General features: G+C 35.1%; 1 protein-coding gene across 2 annotated transcripts in view; it reads right to left on the bottom strand.

Moving 5' to 3' along the window:
- Window positions 1-3,952: 3,952 nt before the first annotated feature.
- LOC109533454 (toxin Tbo-IT2) overlaps window positions 3,953-12,245 on the bottom strand; it is a 10,056-nt gene continuing 1,763 nt past the window's right edge. The window contains exons 2-3 of one of the 2 annotated variants that reach the window (XR_002171520.2): window positions 8,266-8,341; window positions 3,953-4,971 (exon numbers count right to left, since the gene is read on the bottom strand). Coding sequence is in view for 1 of the 2 variants with exons in the window: in XM_019916206.2 (XP_019771765.1) it covers window positions 4,836-5,004; window positions 8,266-8,341 (245 nt within the window). In the remaining variant the exon portion in view is untranslated. Of the gene's footprint in view, window positions 5,005-8,265; window positions 8,342-12,245 lie in introns of both variants that reach the window. The other variant, XM_019916206.2, reaches the window with a different exon arrangement.

The following is a 12,245-nucleotide window of genomic DNA, read 5'->3' as shown; positions in this document are numbered from 1 at the left end:
TCTGCAAAACTTAAAATGCACAGCAGTGTCAAAAGCCAAAAAGTTTTTCTGCCTTGTGAAGGCTCTTAGTAGGTAATTTCTCTATTAGACTCGCGATGATCCAGGGTAGGGATGGGAGATGTTTTGCAAACATCGATGAAATTCGTTCGGTGTTCGATACTTTTACCATCGATGTTGGGAATTTGGGCGACTATGAAACATCAATGTTAGATCCTGAAATTAAAACATCGGACATTTGATGTAGATAGAAAAAATTTCTGCGAACTCTTTSATAGTGCCGATACAAACGATATCGCGGCATAGCGACCCATTTCCAGCTGCACCCGAAAAAAGCCYCTTTTTGCAATCAGTTGACCGAAAAAACGTGGCAACTATAAGTTGAATACATTTAATCGATAATTTAACAATWATTGTTTTAAAATGTCATAGTAGTAAAATAAAATAATTTAAGATTTAGTTAATCAATTTGAAATTTGTATGCAACTGCAAACTATCAGAACATCGATGTTCTGCCTTCGATGTTTCCCTAACATCGATATTACCTTTCGATGTGAACATCGATGGCTACCATCGATGTTAGAAGCTCGATGTCCCATCCCTAATCTAGGGTGTGTTTGCCGAATTGCCAACAAATTTGTTTCCTAACAAATTGAACGCGAAACTGTCGAAGGAAGCGATTTGTAACTCATACTAAAGGTCGTACTCATGGAAAAATAATTGTATGGATATTCCATGATCTCAAAATGTTGATACAGATTCGTATAAAGTAATCGCCTGAAAAAGTTACAGCTTAATCAGCCTTTTTCAACATCAAGCTGCGAGACAAAATTTATTTCAATTGAACCATTCTTCTTCACCCTGAAAACTCATGTTGGGAAGTGAGATTACGAAGTACTTTTGAGCCGTTTTGTGATAAATTGAAAAGAAACTTAAAATCAAAACTTGGACTTTTACGCGATCTGCACTTTTTTGCTTCTCTGGACGTTCGTTCACAAAATCATATTTTGTATTATTTTTTTAGACGATTGTCAGTTATTTGCGGGAGTTGCATTCACGTTTTCTCGTCAACCTGAAAACTCTCAATAAAAGTAGCGACAAAAAATTCCATTTAGAAATTCAAAAATTAATTTAAAGAATTGAAAATTTACTGGCGGCTTTTGACTTAATAATAATCTAAACGTAAATCTGCCTGCTCTTGAAAAAAATTTCCTAATTTCCAAACTGTGAGGTTTAGAAAAATGATTTTTTTCTCCACTTCTTTCTCCATGAATTGCGCTGTTTTATAAATCCCGGCTGATTTTTCAGAAAATTGTCAAATTACGGCGGCTTTTGAATGGGCAATCTGCAAGCACTTGATAAAATTTCCTAATTTCTAAACTGAGAGGTTTAGAAAGTTGAAATTTTTGCTCCATTCACATAAGAAATGTCTYTTTAAAGCCGGTGAATTGCTCTATAAAAAATCATCCGGTATTTAAATAATACSRRAGWTTTTKCAGAAAATTACGAATTTGCTTATGGCTTTTGAGTTGTAAACCTGCAAGCTGCCAAGTAAAAATTACYACTTTCCAAACTGAGAGGCTTAGAAAGGTAAAATTTTTGCTCAATTCAGAGAATAAATGGCTCTTTAAAACCGGTGAATTGCGCTTTTATGTAAAKCCCGGAAACTTTTTCAGAAAATTGTGAAATTACTGGCGGTTTTCTACTGGRAAATCTGCATCCTCTTGAATAAAAACTCCTATTTTCYAAACTGAGGGGTTTAGAAAGATGACATTTTTTATCCATTCACATAAGCAGTGTGTCTTTACAGCCGGTGAATTGCCCCATACAAAAATAATCCGGCATTTAAATAATCCGGATGATTTTTCAGAAAAAGCTTCCAAGCTAAAATTCCTGCTTTCCAAACTGAGAGGTTTAGAAAGGTGAAATATTTGCTCCATTCAGAGAATAAGTGTCTCCTTAAAACCGGTGAATTGCGCTGTTATGTAAATCCCGGAAGCAGAAAATTGCGAAATTACTGACGCAGTACGTTTTTGACTTGGAAATCTGCAAGCGCTCTTGAAAAAAACTTTCTGCTTTCCAAACTGATACGCTTAGAAAGTTAAAGTTTTTACTCGATGCAGCGCAAAAGTGTGTTTTAAGACCCTGTAAATTGCGCTTTTTTAGAAATCCGATATTTTTTCTTTTCCGATCTTTCTTTGAAAAAAATCCTATTTTCTGAAAAATCAGAAAATTTAAAAATAACTGGCGGGGTTTGAGCTGGAAATATGCAAGCGCTCTTGAAAGAAACTGCCTACTTTCAAAACTGAAAGGTTTAGAAAACTCAATTCTTGCCGCTTGTATTATTTGTAGATACAATTTCGATTTCTTAGTGTGTGACCCTCATTGAAATATCGCATTGAAAGTGCAAACTGCCGGTTAAATAATCGAAATGCTTTTATAGAGATTCCTGGTCTCGAAGCGAAGCTTTCCACCTACACAGTTTCTATTTATAAGGGTATTTTTCATTTCGTCCTACATTTCTCCCATATTTTGACGCGCAGCATTCTGAGCATTGTGCCCGTTTGTTTGCTGTCGGATCTAATGCAGATTGCCATCCGTACAGTTCACCGTATTATATTGTTCCTCTTCATGTCGGAATAACGAAATATCCAAAATGTTTAGATGTAAGAGCCCGATAAAGAATATGTATCAAAAGCGAAGGCCTTTGAAAAAAAATGAACAGTGTCACCGATGAAAGTTTTCCAGATTTGTCTGTCGCAAAGCGATATTGGAGGAGACATTTTATTAAAAAATATCTTTTTCATACAATTTGAGCAAATAAAATATAGGGCCCAAAATTCGCCAGGCACATTTATCATTTCTACCACACCCACAGAGTGTGGCAAGTGAAAAACCTAAAAAGGCTACTTTTCATAACGAAAATGCTTGTGTTTCTTACATAAAAATTTACGCCTTTGTAGTCGCATAAGTTTTCCTACAATTAATTGTTAAAAAATACGTTTCTTAGTGATTTCGAATTTTGGACAAGTCGCAACTAAAAAAAAATTCTCAAAAAATCCCTGATCATGACCCAGAAACTAAACTTTCAAAATTTACAACGAAAATACTGGTCTTTGTTACGCACAAATTTGCGCCTTTCTAATCGAACTAGATTTCCTGCAATTAATCATTAAAACGCATTTTTTAGTATTTTCAAGCGGCCGTTTAGACCCGTCGCAAGTTTAAAAAATATTTAAAAAATCCTGATGATTACTTACAAATGAAACGTTAAGCATTATGCTGGCCTTTCTTATACAGAAATTTTTGCTTTCCTAGTTGGATTCATTTCTTTGTAATTAATTATTAAGTAACGCGTTTCTAAGCCTCTTTAAACCGCTCTTGGACACGTCGTAAGTGAAAAAATCCTCAACAAATTTCTGATAATGACTCAAATATGCAACATTTCGTGAATTATAAAGGAAATTCTAGTCTTTCTCATGCAATAATTGTTGATTTTCTAATTGGATCGATTTCCTTGCAATTATTTATAAAATAACACAATTCGTAGTAATTTTAGGTGTCCTTTGGTCACGTGGAGGATACGGATAAGGAAATGATACCAAAACTCAACAAGAAGAGAACTCTGGATTAAAAACCACTACAGGTTTATGAATCTAAATGTTTTTATTTCGTAATTTTCTGCTGAAATACCAGTGCGAAAGTGGCACTGTTGCCAATGTGAGCATTAAATGCTGCAATAGGTCTCCAAAAATCCAAGATTTCTGAGGTAATAGAGCGAAGCGGAAACTGTACAAAAAACTTAACTTTTCGAGCATCCTCATCATATAAAACATCGGGGTAAAGTCGTAATCATAACAAGTGTTCTCTCACATAATCCTGAAAATTCTTGTACGGGTGTGAACGGGGCAGTGATGCCAAACCGAGTAATAATGAGTGAAATAAAACAACAAAGTCTTAGGCCAATTGATATCTATATATATATATTTTTATATATATTGACAGAATCCTGAACGTTGCACCCTTCTCACATATATAAATATTCCTATGTCTCAATATGTACGTTAAAGTATAACTGCTTAGGTTTAGGGATAAATTCATGTCGCTACTGACAAGGCGGCGCCCATGGCCACAATAAATTAGTCCTAAATACTATTATATTTATGTATTGTTAAGGATTTATATAATTTCAGTTACTTGTTCAATACTGGAATATGTGTCTAAACTACTAAGGAAATGTCAGTGGTAAATAAGCAGGTGTTTCTCTAATAAATTCCAGTATTTAAATAAATGTTAATGCTGGACACGCCCTGATCTACTAAGAATGTGGCTGGATAAACTCTTAGTAAAAGGGCGGCCAACTCCCTAGGAAACCAGGAAAAGTTGAATTCAACGTCAAATTTCTGCCGTTTATAAATAAGTGATATTTCGTCGGATTTTCGTGGTTTCACATCATCAAAAGGCGTTTCAATATTTGACACAATGAGAACGAACAGAACAAAGCTAAATACTGATAAATCGTCAGAGCCAAAGTGCGAAGCAGGAGGTCTGGACCACAAGTTCAATTCAGTCGCTCAGAATTTCTAAAAGGAGTCTAAAAGTCAGTCTTTTGAAATAAACGCGATAAAAATAACATTTCAACTGGGCGAGTGATCGAAGTTCTAGTCCGAATCGAAAAATCCAATTTGGAATGACCCAATAGCGTGAAAACATGTGATTTAACAAATTTCAAGAAATTTACAAAAAATTAATGTTAAAATCAACTAAACAGAAAAAGTGATTCAGACGTAAATTGGTTGTTATTGGGCCATTCGTGTTGATGCGATTACTTAGAAAAATTAGCCCCATTTTTGGAAGATCCCCATTCGTTGGCACCGACAGTTGGAACCCCATAAATTGCATCGGCACGAGCTGTTGTAACAACAATCGTTTGCTCGGTGATCGCAGTTTCCGCCTCTTCGGATACAAGCTCGTCTGAAAAGGTAAATTATTGAAGAGCTCTTACGTCTGGAAAATGGAAATTAAAATCACTTTTACAACCACATCTAACTCTAAATACTAGCTACTTCCAACATATCAGCTCTACGGCTTAATTTGTTCATTTTATAGCAGATTTAATTGAAACGCTAATTAACTTTCAAGCCCCACATAAGGCATACTAAAATTTTCGCAGAATCTGGATCGGTTGACGTACTTTATGGCCTTTAGCAGGTAATTTACTCGAGGATCGATGCGCTCTATCTGATGAATTTTCCTGGTGCCAACTATATTTATTTATTTATATTCTAAGAGGAGTTTTCTTGGGAAAAACTGCGAATTTAGTGACGGGTTTTGACATGGAAATTTGCAAGCTCTTTGCTTTCCAAATTCAGAGGTTTAACAAAGTGAAATTTTTATCTATTCAGAGAACACGTATTTGCTTAAAGCCTGTGAATGGTGCTTTATGAGAAATCTCGAATGATTTTTCACAAAATTGCGAATTTACTGGCTGCTTTTAACTTGGAAAGCTGCAACCTCTTGAAAAAACTTCGTACTTTCCAAATTGATAGGATTAGACAGTAGAAATTTTTGCTCCATTCATAGCAAAAGTGTCTCTTTAAAGCCTGTGAATTTCGCTTTTATGGAAATCTCGGATAATTTTTCAGGAAATTGCGAATTTACCGGCGGCTCTTAACTTGGAAAGTTGCAAGCTCTTGAAGAAAATTCGTACTTTCCAAATGGATAGGATTAAACAGTAGATACTTTTGCTCTATTCGTCGAAAAAGTGTCTCTTTAAAGCCGGAAAATTGCACCTTTTTTCTGGAAAATTCTGGATGATTTTTCAGAAAATTGCGAAATTGCTAGCGGCTTTTGACTTGGGAATTTGAAAGCTCTTGAAAAAAATCCTTAATTTCCAAACTGAAAAGCTGAGAATGTTGAAATTTCTGCTCCTCCATTCACAGTAGAAGTGTCTTTGAAAAATCTTCGCTTTTATGGAAATCCCGGATGATTTTTCAGAAAATTGCAAATTTACTGGCGACTTTTAAATTGTAAATCTGCATGCTCTTGACACAAAAGTACTTAATTTGAAAACTGATATGCTTAGAAAGTAGAAAGAAAGAGTATTTGCTTCATTCAGAGACAAAGTGTATCTCTAAAGCCCTGTGAATTGCGCTTTGACGAGCAGAATGGCGAAATTTTTGCTGCGTTCAGAGAATAAGTGTCACTTTAAAACCGGTGAATTGCACTTTTATATGAATCCCAGATGATTTTTCAGGAAATTGTGAAATTACTGGCGGCTCTCGACTGGGAAATCTGCAAGCTCTTGAATAAAAACTCGAATTTTCCAAACTGAGAGGTTTAGAAAGATGAAATTTTTGATCCATTCAGAGAATAAGTGTATCTTTTTCTTTTTACGAAAATCGCGGATAATTTTTCAAAAAAATTTGAATTTACTGACGGCTTTTAAGTTTGAAATATGCATGTTCTTGAAAAAATCCTACGCTCTTGATAAAAACTTCCTACTGTCTAAACTGATACGCTTAGAAAGTTAAAGTTTTTGCTCCATTCAGAGAAAACGAGTGCCTTTAAGGGCCTGTAAATTGTGCTTTATTTAAATCCCATATGATTTTTCGGAAAATTACGAATTTACTGGCGGTTTTTCAATTGGAAATTTGCAAGCTCTTTCGTACTTTCCGTAAAAAATTCGTAATTCCCAAACTGGAAGGTTTAGAAAGTTGAAATTTTAGCTCCGTTCAGAGAAGATGTGTCTGTTTAAGGCCATGGCGCTTTTATAGTGAGCGCGGATGATTTTTCAGAAAATTGCGAATTTACAGGCGGATTTTAACTGGGAAACGTGCAAGCTCTTGAAAAAAATGTTTACTCTCCAAACTGATAGGCTTAGAGTGTTGCAAATTTTGCTTAAAATAGCGAATAAGCACATCTTTAATTTAGTAGACATCCGGAACTAATTACACAAGGAAAACAAAGTAGAATTGAGAAATATCTGGCTTTATATTGGTCAGCCCAGCAAATTGGATTAAAGCACAAGATAAAAATTTTCGTGCATAAACGAATTTTTTCAATTCCTATATAATGTTTTTTCTAAGCCAAACGGGATCAAAACCTAATATTAGGAAACACTCGGAAAATCAATCCTGCGAAATAATCAGGTAGGTTCGTAAACAATTTTTTATAAAATTTACAATTTAAATTTGAATAGAAAAAATGCAAAAATGTTGAGTTTTTCGACTTATTATTATTAGTGTTAGAACGATGCGGGCTACGAGTTTTCCGATTCGGCCCCAATTGTGAATTAAATAAGTTTTTTTGGTGCCAAAATTAAAGCTGGTACAAAATTGTTTAACATTTCTAACAGAAATTGTTTACAAATATTTTAGATATTGCAGAATAAAAACATTAATAATTCAATTTAACGCAACAAAAGAAAAATTTATGTCAAGTTTTTAAGGGGATTACTTTAGTTATCTTTGCCCGAATGAGATGTTCTAACTGCAGTTGTTAGAACTTCGCTCAATATTTCTGCGTTATCCTTGGAAAAGTTTTAAAAACATAGAAGTTTATCTCCAGTTGCTAAAGTTAGCTGATAAAAGTAAGAGAATTGAGAGCTAAGTAGATGGGAGATAAAACACGCTTCTTATATTTGTTGCAAAAAGTCTAGCCCGATTACGGAAACCAGTTGCTGTGTATAAATCTGTCCTTAAATGAACTTTAGTGGCCACATTTCAGCTACATGAATTTGTGCTGAAGTTAAAACCGTTTAATGCAATAAAAAAGTATCTGAATTATAATTTTACACCATCAAGCGCTCTATATCTACTCAACTACCTCTACTAAGCACACTCATATTATTCACTGGATGTGGTTATATAATTGATTGTAATTTCGTTAAAAGCCTCAAGCGCCTACGACGATTTATTTAGCGAAAGTAATAGCACTGAATACTCTTTGCTCTAGCAGCCAACGATAAAGTAAACGCCAATTAGCAAAACTCAGAGATTCGTATATATGAACGTTATATTTAGCATTAAAATGAAAAGCAAATTTGCATGGTCCGAGAGAAACATTAAATTTATTCTAAACTGAGCACAATGACTCATTCCTTTCGGGAATTTAGCCGAAAATTAGCTGTAATTCAGAGAAAGATTGCGTTTAACATCAGACAGGCAAAACGGGATTGTTTTAGGCAAAATGGCAGTCGCTGAGTAGTCACTTGCTATTACTGTTTTAGCACACTAACGCAACTATTAAAGCCTAAATTTTACATACTTTTCTGCTGGCTGTTGAAGAGTTCTGTCGATGGAATTTTCAGAATAATCATCTTCTGATGCAGGATAGGCTTGGTCTGGAAAAGAAACCAAGTTAACACAAATGTGCTTAAAAAATTTCTGGAATTAATCAAGGCGTCGCCTAATTTGCAATTTAATACGATTTTTTGTAAGTTTTCACTTAACATGCCGCATTATTACCTGGGAGGCAAAAACTTGCTAATTACCTAAAAAGCTGCTTAAATCACATTACGCAACAAAAGGACACCCTTCACTTGAATGTTACGAAAATTCCGCATTATCATTTAAACGATTCAGGAATGGGACTGAAGATGAGTTTAATGTAATTAATTGTCCCTTTACAGGCCGGGATCAATTAGCTGTATTTTCAGCATAGAATTCAACTTTGCTGTATTTTCCGAGGCTTTCAATAGCCAAACCTTTGTTTTGTATCAAAAGATTTACTTTACGAGAAAATTATCTATTCGGGTTGCTTTATTAATAAAATTGAACACATTTGTAACAAACGCGATTAATAAAAAAGTGAGGCGCGAGGCAACTAGCAAAAAATCTAAAATTAATGCGTTTTACCTCTGGAGCGGATATTAGACGGATGAAGGATGTGAGTTTTCCAATCAAGAACAAAACTTAATCAAAAACATATTTATGATCAAAACAGGAAAATTATCAAGAGGAAAATTTGATTCCGCTGTCTTCATAGCAATCGTCAGGAAGCAAAACAAGTTTTGAAAAGTAATTCAAAGCCCACAGTTAACACATAATTGAACATGAACATTGACCGATAAAGGAAGCAAAATCGTCCATCTTCAATAGTTTTTTGAATTTTTTTCCAAATATATCACTTTGGTGTTGTGTATTGTCTAAGTGAGATGTTTGTAAAGTTCCGAAGAAAACTGAACTGTTCCTAACAAAACTTATTAACGACCCGGAAACAAAGTGAAAACCCTGTTTAAACTTTGTTGATTAAAAGATTTCCGCGGAAGCCGGCAATATCAACAAGCAAAGTTTTCGGACTGACGAGGAAACCGTAAATTCGGTTGTCTAATTTTGCAACCGTTCATGGCTTAATCCAAGGGGGGGCGAAGATTTCGCAATGTGGTTAGGCAAACCTAAATCATCGCCTAATGAATATTTCCAAGCCAATCGAATAATAAAGCAAATTACTTTCAGAAATTAAGTAAATTTGCGACCTTAATAAAATATCCAGCACAGTTAAACTTCAACTTCAGCAAATTGATTAAGCGAAGAAGTTCTCGATTTGCAGCTAAAGCTGAGCACTTCATCAGACCCCAACTGAGAAGCTAATAAATAGCAATCCTAAATTAATTGGGGGAACATGTAAGGCAACTGATAAGTGCCGATCTAACTGAGACGTTAATTCAGACAAATTTCGATCCCTACGGCTTGTTAAGTCGAGCTGATAATAACGCAATCGAACGGAACACGAAGAGATTTGCTGGATCTGGCAAGTCGAATCAATTTGCCTTTCAGATATAGATACGACGGATGCGGCTTTTAATGGCTAAATTGGCGTCGTTTAACACCAGATAATCCTGCGGGTTTTTACATGCGAGTGCTTCTAAACAGGAAATCCTTCAGTCAGAATCTGGCCAATAAACGAAATTATTTTGTCGTGCGGAATAAAACATTGTACATGCTGTTTCTCGTTTTGGCTTCGCCAATGGAAACGTATCGATTGTTACCTAATCTGCAGTGAAATGTTGCTCTATAAGAGCCGAATCGACATCGTTCCGTTGTAAATTTTTCTGGCTCGGTGAAACTGATTTCAGCCGCAAATAACTTTGCCTGTTGCAGTCATAGGAGTTCTGGCAGAATGCCAAAAAAACATCGTTGTTTCCCGATATTCAGGCCTGGGAATGATTGAAACCTTGCGAAAAAAACCGAAATCTCTCCTTTTACCGTTAGAAGCCGATTAATTCGTTCGACTGGAAATCCTATTAGAGCTGTGTTTGGACAAGTGGAAGTTTTCATGTTCGTGAGCACGTTTCGAGGTAGAGAGTTAGAGCTTGATTTAATTCCCCTGTTCTTAAATTGGAGTTTTTGAAACGATGTCTCTAATCAGCGAACAAGTGATTGGTTTTGATGGCAAAAATCTGGAAAAGTTGAATTTCCAGTGACTGAGCCCATTAGAAACGCTTTAACCGTAACAGTCAAACCAATATGGCTCTGTTGACATGCCGTAATTATACATGACTGCACTGATGAATTGATGCAAAAGCGGGGCATTTAAATGAATTATTAATTGGGAAAGCGATAGAAAGAATTTCTAATTAATCTGCATAGAAATAAATCCATATCTCTGTTCAACAAACACCGCATCGACATTAATCGATGTTTGCCTAGTAGATTATTTTATGTATATAATATTACCATTTAATGTAAATATGTATTTGATTTAAATGCGAAAGGGGGCTTCGGTTATCGATCCTGAATCACTTTCCCGGCAAACTTGGGATGAAAAATAGATAAATGTGTGTCCTATTTTGCCAGATTATGTCCGACAGATTAAATCTGGACAATGCGCTTATACAGAAGTCGTGAGCAATTTCTTTGAAAGGTTTTCGCAAGGATTTTTCGCTTTTATCTTGAAAACATTGTCTTTTTCCATCTTTTTAAATCGCAAATAGTTGAGTACAGTTTCTCATGTGTATTTCCTACAAGCTGGAAGCTGGAAAGTGTATGAAGCGGGTATAGACATGCAAAAATGTCCGTCAGTTCACCTCAAATTTTATTCAAAAGCAATGTTTTCCGTACTATTTCTTCATTTAGTAAATTTTTGACTCCTGCATAGGCATTAGGAATTATTTTTCATTATGTTGGAATTTCTAAAATTTACAGAAACCTGCAGAAAACTTCGCATCAATTAAAAATTTGTACATATAAGGATATCTGAGGATCAAATATCTGCCTGTTGGCAAGGTGTGAGTTTTTAACCAAAAGCGTGTAGGCGTAGGAAAAGACTGTTTCCTGAATTACACCGAAACTTCGAAAATCTTCAGAAACTGAACCAAGGCCTGGGATTGATTGACATTTTTAACCTTACTTAAAACCAAAACTTTTGGAACAAATCTCCAGACCGCAACCATAAATCTGGTCAAGTTTGGGAGTAGCAATTTTTTAAACAAAAGCGTGCACATTCGAAGCGATTTCCCGAATTACGTTCGATTAAAAAAATACAGGAACTGAACCAAGGTGCCGAATTGATTGAATTTTTTCACACTTTATAAATAAGGCTCCTAAAACAAATTGCCAAAACGCCAGCTTTAAATCTAAAGCAGTTTGCAAGTTGTGAACTATTAAACACAAACGTGCACGTTTAAGGTCCTTTGCTGAATTACACCGTAATTTCAAAAAATTACATCAACTTACCGAAAGTTCTAAATCCACTAGGATTTTCCGGATTAATTAACAAGACCCTTAGATTAGATATGTCCAAAATTGTAGCGTTAAATCTGTTCAGGTTTGCAAGTGGTGAAATTTCCACCGCAAGCGCGCACATTTGGAGCTATTTTTTAACTACATCGAAATTTAAAAAAATAACAGACGTTGAACGAAAACTTCAAATAGATTGAATTTTTGAGGCTCAGCAACTACGGTTTCCTCTACAAATGTTTCCAAAATGCAGCCTTAAATGGGAAGTGATTTGAAAATTATGAATTTCTAACTGCAACCATGGACGTTTATGCCTATTTCCTTAATTACAGCGGAATTTCAAAAACATGGAAAAATTGAACAAAAGCTGCAAATCGATTAGAAATCCTTACGTATAATAAGTAGACCCTTTTCTACACATACCAAGAATTATAGCCTCAAATCTGTTCAACTTTGCGAGTTATAAACTTTTAACCGCAAGCGCCCACATTTGTGGATATTTTTTAAATGCACCTGAAATTTTTCGCACTTAATACTAATGCCTTAAATTTGCCATAGTTTGGACGT

Source organism: Dendroctonus ponderosae, unplaced genomic scaffold (genome assembly GCF_020466585.1).
Source record: "Dendroctonus ponderosae isolate FM_Combo_2020 unplaced genomic scaffold, Dpon_F_20191213v2 Dpon_F_20191213_1, whole genome shotgun sequence".
NCBI lineage: Eukaryota > Metazoa > Arthropoda > Insecta > Coleoptera > Curculionidae > Dendroctonus > Dendroctonus ponderosae.
This window is presented reverse-complemented; position numbering and strand designations above follow the sequence as displayed.